Source organism: Paroedura picta, chromosome 6 (assembly GCF_049243985.1).
Source record: "Paroedura picta isolate Pp20150507F chromosome 6, Ppicta_v3.0, whole genome shotgun sequence".
Classification (NCBI taxonomy): domain Eukaryota; kingdom Metazoa; phylum Chordata; class Lepidosauria; order Squamata; family Gekkonidae; genus Paroedura; species Paroedura picta.
In genome coordinates, this window is record NC_135374.1 from 3,026,619 (window position 1) to 3,040,958 (window position 14,340).

The window sequence follows — 14,340 nt, forward strand, 5'->3', positions numbered from 1 at the left end:
ATCAGCTTCCTTCATCAGACTCTTGAAAAGCTTATTTGCCAGAAATCTCATTGGTCTTTAAGGTGCGACAGGATTTGAATCTAGCTCTTCTACTGCACAACAGCACGGTACCCTCTGAAACGTTTTGCTGAGGTTTGGCTGTCATTTAATTTTTCTTCTACTCCTCAATTTGTTCAGTTATTCAGTGTGGATGTTTTAATGCCATCTTTTGACCCAAATTAGGATTTGGCCCAAATTAAGTGGCAAACAATCAAAACAGAGCAAGTTTCTTTTTTAAGTCTCATAACAAATCCGCCCAACTCAGGGCCTCAGTATGAATTGAGCTGATGCTCTTTGCAGTTTCCATCCGTTCTTTAATGTTATTGTTGTTACTCTAGTCTAGATTCAAGTGGGTAGCCGTGTTGGTCTGAAGTAGCACAATAAAATCAGAGTCCAGTAGCACCTTTACTATGGGAATGGTCATTGTCATCACCTCGCTATTACTACAAATGGAGTTGCCTGTATCGTTTCTTGTTGCATGTAAACTGCCCTGAGCCTTCATGGAGGGCGGTATATAAATACAATACAATAAAATACATGTTCAGATGCTACTCTGCACACGCTTCATGTGCTCCTGGCTCCAAATACACGGTGCTAAAAAAAAGGGACAGCCAAAAGGATCCTGTTGGATCGCCAAATGCACATACCTTTCACGAGTTTCCAGATATAGATTTCCACTTCCTCCGAGGATTCCCTCTCTACGGCAATTTTCCTCAAGTGTTCTTTCTCAGAACCAGAGGTGATGAACATGTAGATGGACACTCTGCATCTGTTGCCGTTGACCGTGGCAGCAGCTATCGTCTCGTCTCCTGAAAGGACACAAACCCCACGGTCAATCCCAGTGGCTTCTCAGGAACACAGGAAGCGGTCAGCTTGGGGCTGCAGAGGAAGAGCGCATCACGAATGGCCCCTCGGGTATTCAGCTAGCACATCAGGATGAGGGGTTTGCTAAACCTTTCTCTGTGATGCACTGGAGCAATGGTTAGAGTGCCAGACTAGGGTCTGGGAGATCCAGGTTCGAATCCCTTCTTTGCCCTTTTCTTCCCCTCTAAAATCTTCAGTGTTGCTTTTATCTTGTGTATTTATTTTAAGCTCTTCTTTTTAACAAAGTCTTTGTGGCTTGGTTTTAATGTCTTTTGAGATGAAGTTTATGATTTAGAATCATGGAATAATAGAGTTGGAAGGGACCTCCTAGGTCATCTAGTCTAACCCCCCGCACTATGCAGGACACTCACAACCCTCTCGCTCATCCACTGTCACCTGCCACCCCCTTGAGCCAACATAGAATCAGCCTCTCTGTCAGATGGCTCTCCAGCCTCTGCTTAAAAATTTCCAAAGATGGCGATTTGTATGCTTTAATTCGTTAGCCGTCCTGGTGGTCTTGCAAGGACTGAAAGGTGGGGCCATAAATCTTGTTGAAAAGAATAAGTTTCAAAAGACGGAAACTCACAGGGTGACCTTACAGAATGGTTGTGAGGCTAAAATGTGGGGGGGGGGGGAGAGAAGACAATTGCGTAGTCGTTTGGGTCCCAGCTGAGGAGAAAGAAGAAGAAGAGTTGGCTTTTATCCCCCACTGTTCACTACCAGAAGGAGTCTCAAAGCGGCTAACGATTGCATTCTCTTTCTCTCCACACAACAGACACCCTGAGAGGCGGGTGAGGCTGGGAGAGCTCTGACAGGACTGCTCTGAGAACAGCACCATCAGGACTGTGACTGGCCCAAGGTCACCCAGTGGGCTGCATGCAGAGGAGGAGCGGCGAATCAAACCAGGCTCTCCGGATTAGAGGCCGCTGCTCTTAGCCCCTGCACCCAGCTAGCAAGATATCTGTGAGGTAAATAAATATAAACATGTATTGACATCTACAGAGTCTGACCATGGGTCTATCAAAGTCAACCATGCTTGTTCCCAGCATGTCCAGCTAAAGATCTGAGTCGAAGGTCTGATTGCCCCCCCCCCCCAGTGTGGAGCAGCAGTATGTCAGGGTGACCTATGGCGGGGGTTATGGCTCCCCTCTTACCACTTCCCTATTGGATAATGTTTATGGGGGATTTTTATGCAGTGGATTTTTACCGCCAGGTAAAAAAAAGGGTTTTTATGACCCTTTTTAATTTATTGGGGTTTTATTGGGGTTTTTAATTGTGGACGATTGTAACCTGCCACGAGCCAGTCCTGGGAGTGGCGGGAAATAACAATTGGAATGATAATGATAATATCTTTGAGACCTCCTGGCCTACATCGACATCCACCAATTGGGTCTCCTAGGGCAGGGGTAGTCAACCTGTGGTCCTCCAGATGTCCATGGATTACAATTCCCATGAGCCCCTGCCAGCAAACGCTGGCAGGGGCTCATGGGAATTGTAGTCCATGGACATCTGGAGGACCACAGGTTGACTACCCCTGTCCTAGGGAACTGACATCATGCCCTCCCCAACTGTAGGACAGGATTTATGGACAATATAGAAATATTTTCTGAATTTTAACCGTGCCAGATTTTAGATTTTATTTTGGGATTTTTATGTACTTTTAATATGCTGTAATCCGCCTTGAATTGGTTGAGACAAGATGGAAGAGAAATTTAATCAATTATAAGGATAACAGTAATAATGATTATTGTGACAACGGTGAGGATGATTTTAATAATAATAATCTGATGGAAGGTGACGTGGAATCCTTCGACCGGAGACCTTCCCAGTCAGAGCGGATAGTCCTCCTGACCATGATAGACCAAGGGTCAAACTCTGTATAAGACAGCTGCATGATTATCAGCTTCTCGTGTTTGTATGTCCAGGAATGCCTTGGAGACTGACAAGGTTTTCGGAGTACAAGCTTTCAGTGTACAGGCAGACAGACATGCAGGAGATGCCAGAAATAAAATATTTTTTTTTCAAAGTTGTAACACAAAGCATGCCTCTCCAAACTTTTCTCCCCCCCCCCCCAAATCAAGAATTCAAAAATCACTATGCATCTATGATTCTATGCATAGGTGTTTCAATGGAGAAGTATGAGTTAAAAAAAAAAATTAGCGAGCATTGCGAGGCCTTTAAACTGTTGAAGAAAGAGGATTGGTTGCCTGAATTGATTGACAGGTGGAAGCGTGACGCTTATACGTCCTGTTGCTCTCTTCCACCTTTTCCAGCAGCAGATGTGGTGGGTGAGACATGTAAAAAGGCGGCAGACTAGAGTGAGACACTGAGGAGGGGCCGGGAGGCGCAATAAAATTTAGCACTTTGCCACTCAGCTGGCGTAATACTATTTGTACTGATGTGCAGAAATTGCTTTGGTATTTTAATCCAGTATCAGGAGCCTCAAATCTGTGTGTCTGCCTGAAAAATCAACACGTTCAACAAAGTAGCACCTTTGAGACTAACAAGACGTTCAAGGTATGAATTTTTGAGAGTCAAAGCTCCTTTCGTCCTATGCGTTGACTTGCAAAAGTTAATACCTCCAAATATCTTGTTGGTCTTTATAGCTCTGCTAGACTCAAACCCAGTTCTTCTTCTGTGGATCAACATGGCTTTCCTCTGAAATTATGCTGATGGGAGTTTGTGGTGTGTTGCTTAGGTGGAACCTCCGTGTTCAGAGGCAGCAACCCCCAGAATATTGGCTGCAGGGGAGAGCTATCATGTTCATGCCTTGCTGGTGGACTTCCGTGGACATCTCTGAGGAACAGCATGCTGGGCTAGAGGGGCCATTGGTCTGGTTCAGCTCATATGGTCCATATTTGTGATTCAGGAGAACAATGAGCCAATGTGAAACTGGCCAGTTCCATAGCCCACGTTCCAGTACGAAAGAGAAGTCGACCCAAGAGCCGACTTGGTGTTGTGGTTAAGAGCGCTGGCCTCTAATCTGGAGAGCCAGGTTTGGTTCCCTCCTCCTCTTCCACATGCAGCCCGCTGGGTGACCTTGGGCCAGTCACAGTTCTCTCAGAGCTCTCTCAGTCCCGCCTGCCTCACAAGGTTCTCTGTTGTGGAGAAAGGACGGTTCGGGAATTGTAAGCCACTTTGAGTGGGGTACAAATATCCACCCAGCTTCTGGACATTCACACACCAAGATGCCATTTCAGCTCTCGCTTACATACAATTCCAGGTTTGGACCTGAGCATCTTAGTCTGCCAGATGTAGGGTTTTCAAGGCAAGTCGTTCAGAGGTGGTCTGCCATTGTCTGCCTATGCGAGGCAGCCCTGGACGCCCATCCAAGTACTAATCCTGGCCCACCCTCCTTAGCTTCCAAGATCTGATGAGGTAAAGCCGGTCTGGGCCATCCAGGTCATGGCAGAAGGCATACAGAAGTGGCTTGCCATTGTCTGCCTCATTGTGGTCTCCCATCCAAGTCCTATCCAGGGCCAGCCCTGCTTAGCTTTCAAGATCTCACAAGATCAGTCCACCCTGGGCTATCCAGGGCAGAGTATCGCAGTTAGAGAGATGGCTTTTAGCACTCCCATACTAAAGGGGATCAGTGTTTTGTTTTTCTCATGGCGTAATTTCAAAATTAAGGTTTGTGCGTCAACGTATTAACCCTGGAGCAGAACTCTAAGAGTTGCTTAGGGCCCCCAATGCTTTTCTCCCTAGAGCACAGCTCTACAAAACTTCGTTTAAAACTCTGCTGTACACCGTCTTTCGGTTTCACAACAGCAGACTAGTTGGTATTCGGATCTCAGCGGACGATGTATAGGATTAACTTCCAAATTTGGTTCCATTAAATATTTGCCAACCTCAGTTTTTGCCCTGATAATATCCAAATAAAGCACTGAATGAATGTTCGTCTTGGTACATGTCCGTGTCATTTAGTGTTATTCAGCACGTTTTCATCTCCCTTTCTCGGTTTTCTACCTCTTATGTCATCACTGTCCTTGGCTTCATTTGCCATCACTGCCCTTCATTTGCCGGTACTGCATTTAATCGTATTGGCTCTGGCAACCAGAGAAGACCCCGTGAAACATGTCGCTGTCTTCATGTTGTACATGGGGGTGAAACAGGCAGACCCAGGGAGAAATGTGGCACACTGAAGGCACCCTTGGGAGCTTGCCACGGAGGTGATGGTTGAGACTTCAGAGTTCACACCTTCAGCCATGCGGATGCTCCAGTGTTTGAATGGAAGAAGCATAGGAAGAGGAGGTGCTTGACCTATGGCCTCAGTAAGTGGTTTGAGGGCAGGCAATAGAACCTACACACTTGTGTTGAAGCTACACAAGTTGGGGTCTGGTTAGTTCCTGGAGGGAATCCCTCCAGGATGAGGTCTTGGGAGTACTGTTTTTAAAAAAATAAAATTCAAGGTCTATTTTTCATTGCGAGTGTTGGCATAAGGGAATGGAGGTCTCAGCTTTCTAGTGTCTGATTAAGAGATCTTTGACTGTAAAAACTCATACCCAAAACTCTTGGCAGTCTCTAAGGTGCTACTCAAATCTAGCTGACTTTCTGGTGTGTAATTTCCCCAAGGAAAAACCCTCCAGGAAAATGCTGTTTGCTCCCCTAGGATACCTATAGCAGGGCCCAGATGTTTCCATAATCCAAATGGAACCCCTGTGCACCTGGGTATTCAAATAAAATAAACCTCAGGACCTCCAGATACGGCAGTCCCAGAATTGCATTTGGGTTGAGACTTTTGTGTTCCATCACACACAAAAATAAAATAAGCAACTCGATGTGGAATTAGACCATTTTTCATTTATGATCATACACGTTGGGCTAGAAGAGGGGCACGACAAAGTCCTCATGAAATGGGTTTTTTTTGGGGGGGGGGGGGGAGATGTACTTTATTGTTACAGAAATCTACGCCGTGCTAGGAGAGGTGGAAGAAGCCCTCTAGCTAGCTTTCTAACCAGAAGATAGAGACAGATCCTGAAAAGACATCCTGCTCCCAAGGAAGATGCAGGAGGGAGAGAGACAGGAAGAGAAGGAGGCGGCTGCAAGGAGGTCCCTGAGAACAGCAGGTTGGGTAAACAAAGAGCTAGTCACAGAAGAGAGGGAAGATACAGAGGAACCCAAATCCGTCCACCTTAACTTGCTCTGTTGCCCCTTCCGGAGTACGGCCATGTTTGATGCAGAGAGAAATCCTGCACGGACTTAACACCGGTCTGTAATAACGTCACAGCATCCAGTACCAAAACAGAGCAGAACTTTATTGGAACATTGGCAAGGCCTGGTGTGGGCCCTGCTCAGTAAAAACAGGGCACAACTTGACAAATAATATAACAAAAGAAAAGAGAAACAGGAGCAAGGGCCTTTCTCCTTAGGGAATCATATTAAAATTACTATACAATAGGATAAAGGAACTTGAACAGCATTGTAACTTCCCGCAATATGATACTTTCTATATATTCAGAAACGTATTGTACAAATCCCCTCCGGGTTTGGCCCGTCTTCCGGGGCGACCGGAGCCGGAAGCTCCCTGTGTCTGGTGGTTAGACCCTCGGCGTCAGTCCTGCCCGCTACGGCAGCTGTGCCGCCCCATGGCCGCCACGCAAAGCGCTCAGACGGAAGAAGAAGGAGCTACTTCACCTGGGCAGACTTTGCAGCACTTCCCTTCTACGTGCCGAGGTTCCTCGCAGGGGTACTCGCTGGGACACACGACTTTCTGGCAGTCCTGGATGCCATCCTGACACGTGCACAGGATGCAAGGCAGAGGCATAAAGTAACGGAAAGTGGGGTGCCACATTTCTCCGTGCGAGTAGGTCTTGCCGTTGTAGGCACAAGCTGGGGGAAGAGAAACGGATCTTAGGAATCACAGAATCATCGCGTTGGAAGGGACCTCCGGGGTCGTCTAGTCCGACCCCCTGCAGAATGCGGGAAACTCACAACTACCTGCCTATCTACAGTGAACCCCAATTCCATGCCCAGATGATTCTACTCGCCCCCCCCCAAAAAAAAAACCAAAATCCCTGGCCAGGCTGGCCTGGAGGAAATTCACCTCTCGACCCCAAAATGGCAATCGGCATTTCCCTGGGCAGGCAAGAAACGGCCACGAGAACCAAATGGGAACAGGAAAGCCTTCACACTGATGATTTTGAAATTTAAACACTTAAAATTGTTACATTTCTTCAAAATTTAAATTTAATTTGAAATAAACACCCCCATATTTATCATTGCTGTGACCTTTTATGTACTTTTATGATAGCTGTTTTATTCATATTGTTTTTATTGTGTTGTTTTAGGATTGTTTTATTTCTATTGTATCATGTCCTGAGTTCTGCAAGGGAGAAAGATGGTGAATAAATGTTTTAAGTAAATGAATGTCAATGCCTCTGTGAGAGACACGTGAGTGTTGATGATATCTAACAGTTTAGCTGCAACCTCCAGATTGAAGCGGGAGTCCATTTTTTGGAGGTAGACTGTAATCCACTTGCCTTGGGCAATTTGTTGTTGTTGTTAGGTGTGAAGTCGTGTCCGACCCATCATGACCCCATGGACAATGATCCTACAGGCTTTCTTGTCCTCTACCATTCCCCAGAGACCATTTAAGCTTGCATGGACAGTACCAGAAAACTCTATGGACAGTACCAAAAGGCAAAACTATATTTATGATGGTCAATTAAAAGCCAGCGGTGTAGTGGTTAAGAATGGCTACTTCCGGGTTTGATTCCCTGCTCCTCCAGATGCAGCCATCTGGGTGATCTTCGGCTGGTCACAGTCTTGTTAGAGCTGTTCTCACAGAGCAGTAATAGCCTCACTTGCCTCACAGAGTGTGTATCGGTGGAGAGAGAAAGGTGATTACGAGCTGCTTTGAGATGCCTTCTGGTAAGTGTAAAGCAGGGTATAAAAACCCACTCTTCTTCTTATAAAAATGCAAAGGCGGGTCTAAATCTCCCTGATTTACAATCTCAAAGCCACTTAGAAAATGGGATCCCTGCAAACCTAACCGACAATACCCCTAATGGTAACACATTAAATCTTGCCTTAGAAAAGAGGATTATAAAATATAAATAAATAAAACCATTCCGTGTTTCTCCTCCCAGCAGATTTCAAAATGGCTGACAACCAGAGTGGAAAATGCAAAATTGCAGTATCCTATATCTATCTGTCTGCTGATTAAAATTATGTATAGCCACTTCGTCTCTGACTCAAGGCTGTTAACAAAACAACAGAAGCTGCGAGCATCATAAGCCCCCGACTATAAGTTAAAACCAGGACATACAACTGCACCAAGCTTTTTGTACCTGCATACTAAGGCCAGAACCAGGGTTTGGTGACTTGTGACTACTAGGGTTGTGCACTTTGGCCACCGAAGCACAAAATTCTACTAGTGACTGCTGCTACCCAGTGCAAGAACCAGCTTTTCTTAATTTATCATAGAGACATGCATCCACCAGCCATAGTTTGGTCGTAAAAGAAAACAGCTTGTATTAAAAAGAAGAGAATTACTCGCAGGGTGTTCCTCCTGCATGCACGTGCAGCTTGAACGCATTCTTTGAAGGACCAGTATCAAGACTTGTTCACATTTTGCACCTGAACCATCAGGGGCATCTATGCAAGAAGTGAGAACAATCAAGAAGTGATCACAATCAAAGATCACCAATTTAGCCAGGTTCATGGGCAGGCACAGGAAGCCCGCAGAGACCCAAGTAATAAGTCTCAATACAAAAATATCATACTAGTTTCCCCCCACTTTCACAGAATCACAGAACCATAGAGTTGGAAGGGGCCATACAGGCCATCTAGTCCCACCCCCTGCTCAACGCAGGATCAGCCCAAAGCATCCTAAAGCAACTTTCAACTGTCTTAAAACCTGAGGGATTGGCAGATGAGTTGGGTGTGGGCTGCAAAAAAAACAACACCGTAACATGGGAATGCAGTGTAATTGTGCAAACAGATACATCCTGCATAGTGCAGGGGGTTGGACTAGATGACCCATGAGGTCCCTTCCAACTCTATGATTCTATGGAACAAGGACCATTTTCTTACTGTTCATAACCGGGATGTATGACCAGCAGGTTCTTGAACCTGAGTTTGCCTAATGTGAAATGGCCTTACCTCTCTTGTGTCTCTCTTTCAGGATGATTTTGACTGTCGTGCCACCCCCTCTCTGTTTGCCGCTATTAGGGACAAACTCCAGCGACGCGCCGGTTGGCATATCAGCGGCTTCGTTTCTCGTCTCCCCTGCACACTGCTCCCGTGAGTGGCCCTGGAGGTAACAAGGAGAGACTAGTCAGGACAGCAGATTCGCTACCATCCAGGTCAGGATAAATGAACGGGTGGGCAGGCTGGGGCCTATGCTGCTTCTTTCAGAAAGTCCACAAGAAGCATGCCCACTTATGCTCTTTTCTACCTTCTCTTTTCCAGGTGCAATTATTCTATAATAATATGTTTGTTTGTTATATTTGTATGCTACTGCTCCTGGCCTGCCATCTCGTGGTGGCTAAAAACTATAAAAATATACAACAAAATCACATTGGATACAGAACTAGACTCTATAAACCCCTGGGATCCTGGCTCTGGTCCCATACACAACCCCAGCAAACAAAACCAAGTTCCAAGCCCAAATCTCCCAGGGAAGATGTCACAGAGAGTCCCAAAGGAGGGACAGATCTTACGTCAGCCTGGCCTCAATCAAAGGCCTGGCGGAAGAGCTCCATCTCACAGGCCCTGTGGAATTGAATCAGTCCCGGCAGGGCCCTCAACTCTTCCAGGAGCTCATTCCACCAGGCTGGGGATGTCATAGCACTGGAAAAGGTGGCAAAGAAGGCAGCTAAAAGGATTAAGGGGATGGAACAAATGGGCTGGGTAAACATCTGTAGCAGAGGTCCATGAGGAGCTCTTAGCCCCAAGGTATAGATGGGACAATCTGACTGGGAGTGTGCTGCTCTGGTCTCCTTGGTGCTTTGGGGGGCAATAGTGGGAGGGCTTCAGGAGTTCTGGTCCCATTTGGAGGACTCCCTGATGGCAGCTGGGTTTTGGCCCCTGTGTGACAAAGATCGACAAAGATTTATTCAAGGCATAAGCTTTCAAGTGCAAGCACCCTTCGTCTGATGAAGGGTGCTTGCACTCGAAAGCTCACGCCTTGAATAAATCTTTGTTGGTCTTAAAGGTGCCACTGGACTCTGGTTTTATTGTGGTAATCACAGAGTACATGACAAAATGCTGGAATGTCACAGAAAATAATGACATAACTTCCAGGTTATGTCAGAAGTAATATCATCAGACCAGGGACTTCAATTGGCCTCCCTTGTTTTTGCTTGGAAATTTCCCCCTGATGCTCAGCTGAGAGGCTCTGGAGGACTCCTGCAAGACTGGAATCCTCGCACGGAAGGAAGGAAGGAAGGAAGGAAGGAAGGAAGGAAGGAAGGAAGGAAGGAAGGAAGGAAGGAAGGAAGGAAGGAAGGAAGGAAGGAAGGAAGGAAGGAAATACATGAGAATTGGACACACCCCGCCCCAACCATGGGCCTGAAAATTGAGTCTTGCTGCATACATCTGATTGGCTGACCTGCAAATGACATGAGGAAATCATGAGGTCCTCAGGAATCATTAGGTCCTCAGGCATCAGGCCTTGGGAAAGATCTTCCCTCTGCTGAAGAACCACTGTCAGCTTTTCAAGCCAACACTGAGTGAGAATGAGAGCCAGTGTGGTCTAGTGGATGGAGTGGCCAACTAGGAGCCTGGGAGACCCGAGTTCAAATCCCTCCTTTTACCACGTAAGCTTACTGAGTGATCAGGAGCCCATCACAAACCCTCAGCCTGGCCTGCCCCACAGAGTGGTTATTGTGAGAAAATGGAGGAGGTGGGAGAGAACTGTTCTAAAAGCTGCTTTGAATCCTGACTGGGGGAAAAAGCGAGGTATAAATCAATAAACATAAAGGAGTATAAGGCAGCTTTGGGTGCTCTCTCTAATATAATATTGCCAATGAGCATGTGAGCAAGGCGCAGGCACCAAGGTTTGGGGACCAAACACTTTTAGTGAATTATAAGAAAAAACACAGCTGTCGTCCATGACACCTACGTTCAACTGCAGGGGCTCCTCTTCTGTCAAACTGTCATAGGAACTATCTGCAAAAGAAAAGGAAGGCATTAAGAGGGAACCAATTCTCCCTGAACAGAGCTTTGGGTGGGTAAACCCGTTGGTCTGCAGGAGAGCAGCGCGATTTGAGTCCAGGAGCACCTTAGGGTGCCAACTCTTCATCAGATACAAGCAGGAATGGAGACTTCGGAGCCCTGATATCCCAGTTAGAAGCTGGGAGGCATGTCACAAAGAGGGAAGTGGGGATGCAAGGCAGGAATTTTATCTCATGGCAGGTTGGTCTAGGAGGCTTGTTTGGCCCCTCCCAACTCTATTATTCTTTTCTAGGTGCTATTTGTTGGCCCCTGAGTACTCTGCCGTGGAAGGAAAGGTCCAAAGTAGAAAAATTCAACCAATTTGCTAGTAAAAAGATGTAATTTTTTTGTTTATAATTATTCTGTAGCTATTGCCTTCATATCTGTCATGTGCAAACATAAACCAGAAGGGGCCAGTAACAGTTCTCTTAGAGCTGTTCTCACAAAGCAGTTCTTTCAGGGTTCTCTCAGGCCCACTTATCTCAAAGGGTCTCTGTTGTGGAGAGGAAGGGAAGGGTGTTTGTAAGCTGCTTTGAGACTCCTTTGAGCAGTGAAAAGCAGGGTATTAAAATCCAGCTCTTCTTCTTCTTCATCTTCTTCTTCTACATGCATCTTATTTTGTGCTTCTTTGACATCTTGTGAAAAAGAGCTAGAATACCTGGGAAGTCTGTCATCGCCCATTTGGCTTCTTGCCTTCAAAGTTTCAAGACTGCATTACATCTAAGAACTTGAAGGCTGTACAGTTTGTAAGTTGGATACAACTTATTTTCACTTCCTTTTTCTTTGTTTGCTGATCAAGTCGGAGCAGGTTGCTATTGTGCAGAGATGCACGGCCTTCGTAAGATTAATGTGGCCATATGTATGGATTTAATTGATAGTGCACATTTGTTAATACATTGCACTCTTGACACTCCTCGTGTGCATTGTTTAATATCTGCTTCCCCCCGTTCTATGTAACAACTTTGCAGTAATTTATTTTTGCTACAAGTTCAATTCTCTGGTCCATTCCGCACAACTTCAATGTTGCAAAAGGCTTGCAAGTTGTAAACGCTACTAATTTGAAGTTCCGCATGACATCGTGCACAATCTGCTACACTCCTGAAACAATCCCACAAAAAGCGATTCGTTGTAGCACTTAAAGGGAAATCCAGAAAAATAGATTCACCCTTCGAAAAGCGCTACACTCTTGCAAACAATCTGCAACACTAGCGAAAAAGACCTGTGCGTTCCCATTGTTGCGGTTCCAGCCAAGTCCCTCCCCCCGGCTCTCTCCTCCGAACTTCCGGCAAAGCGATCGCCATTTTTTTTTCTCGGAGTGAGCAGAAAGCAACGAACCGGCGAGCCTTCATTCACCCAGCGAGGCTTCTCCGGCTACAGTCCCTCCACAGAAGTGCTTTAAAGCTCCCCTAAGTGCTTTAAAGCTCTCCCAAGCACAACACAGCCCCGTTTGCAAGTTCACTTTATTTTTGGCCAAAAATCGCGCCCGTGCAGGTGGGGGATTTTTCTTTTCACTCGGGGGAGCGTGGCAACGATGAATCGCCAGCTCACACGCCAGCTAGATGGGTCTCAAAGTTAGGAGGAATCAAGGCATAGTCGTTGCAACGTGTGTTTTTCTTTTTAAAAAAACCCTGTTCTTAAAGGGAAAGGGGCTTTTCGGGAGCATTATAACAACCGCCCATTGGCTGTCCGTTTGATTGATGGCCAGGGGCGGGACAAAGCACAGAAAAAATCACTTCCTTTCTAGCGATTTTTGCGAGACCGGAAACCTGTGGGAAACGATTGAAACACTACTGGATTCCACTACAAAGGCAGGTTTGCGTAACGCCGAGATTGCACTTTTAAAAATAGCGTTTCCGCTTTCAGGAACCAATTGGCAACGTTGGTCCTTGTGCGGAATAGGCCTCTGTATGGGGAAAGTGGGTGCTTTTGAGGGGTGTGCTATATCCTACAGAGGTCCCTTCCCTTCCCAAAGCCCTCTCTCCTTAGACTCCAACCCAAAATCTTCCAGAATTTCCAAACCTGGAGCTGGCCTCTCTACCCACTACAGTGTGGTCTATCCCTATCATTTGAGAAATGAAAGAGACTTCTTACCTCTGCAGGCCAGACAGCAGGAATCGGGAATCGTCTGGGGAGAGTCACAGAACACCTCCGGGCAGGTCACCAAACCGCAGTAGATCTGACCTTCCTGAGAAACACCAGAAGACCCCGGTTATCATTCGGAGCATCAGAAACAAGTAGAGTGACTCTCTTTCTCCAGATCATCCAAAAGGGCCTCACAATGACCAAAAGGACCTCATAATGAGAGAGAGTGATTGTGGCTCAGTGGGAAAGCATCTGCTGGGCATACAGAAGGCCCGAGGTTCAGTCCCTGCACCTCAGCTCCAAAAGGAAAAGGCAGCAGGTGATGGGAAAGCCCTCCACCTGAGACCCAGGAGAACCGTAGAGAGAGGCTGTGGCTCAAAGGCAGAGCTTCTGCTTGGCCTGCAGAAATCCTCACGTTCATCTCCAGTTAAGTGGACCAGGCAGGAGAGGATGGAAAAGATCTTGGCCTGAGACCCTGGAGAACCATGGAGAGAGGCTGGGGCTCAGTGACAGACCTTCTTCTTGGCATGCAGAAGGTCCCAGGTTCAATCCCTGGTAGCTCCAGTTGAAAGGGCCAGGCGGGAGGGGACGGGAAAGACCTTGACCTGAGACTCTGTAGAGCTGCTGCCACTCTTAAATAGACAACACTGACCAATTTAAGGCAGCTTCAGGTGTGTCACTCCAAGCGGGAACCCCAGCCCCGAACTGCGCTGAGCCACCTACCGAGCAGCTGCATTGTGTGCATTGGTTTGGCAGCTTGGAAGGGAAGAGTTCGCTGGCTGTAAACATGTCTCCGTGTTGGTACGTCGCCCCGTTGTATTCACAGGAAGAATCGATGGGATCCGCGGGCTGGCTGTAGAGCTCTGCGGAGGAAGAGGAGGAAGCAGGGCAAGGGGCTGATTCGAATGCTTTCTAAACCCTCCCCACACTCAAATCACCCCGGAAAACCCATGGTTTAATTTAATTTAATTTATTTATCTATTTATCTATTTATCTATTTATATACCGCCCTACCCGAGGCTCAGGGCGATTTACATAAAATGCAGAAAACAGTACATGGAACTCAGCTTCTCACAATAATATTAACTATAACAGAGGTAACAGAGTATAACAATAAAAACAGGTCCATAACAGAATGTATGGGTGGATTTCTGGGAGGGAACAGGGGACCTGTAGATGTTTCTTGTTACCTGGTCT

The 14,340-nt window shown here is 46.5% G+C and overlaps 1 protein-coding gene across 2 annotated transcripts in view; it reads right to left on the reverse strand.

Annotated features, from left to right (window-relative positions):
- Nucleotides 1-14,340, reverse strand: part of CHRDL2 (chordin like 2) — a 35,926-nt gene that overhangs the window by 4,435 nt on the left and 17,151 nt on the right. For both annotated transcript variants that reach the window (XM_077341172.1, XM_077341171.1), the window contains exons 4-9: nucleotides 13,867-14,006; nucleotides 13,153-13,246; nucleotides 10,970-11,016; nucleotides 9,007-9,157; nucleotides 6,538-6,732; nucleotides 687-848 (exon numbers count right to left, since the gene is read on the reverse strand). In XM_077341172.1, coding sequence (XP_077197287.1) covers nucleotides 687-848; nucleotides 6,538-6,732; nucleotides 9,007-9,157; nucleotides 10,970-11,016; nucleotides 13,153-13,246; nucleotides 13,867-14,006 — 789 coding nt within the window. The remainder of the gene's footprint in view (nucleotides 1-686; nucleotides 849-6,537; nucleotides 6,733-9,006; nucleotides 9,158-10,969; nucleotides 11,017-13,152; nucleotides 13,247-13,866; nucleotides 14,007-14,340) is intronic.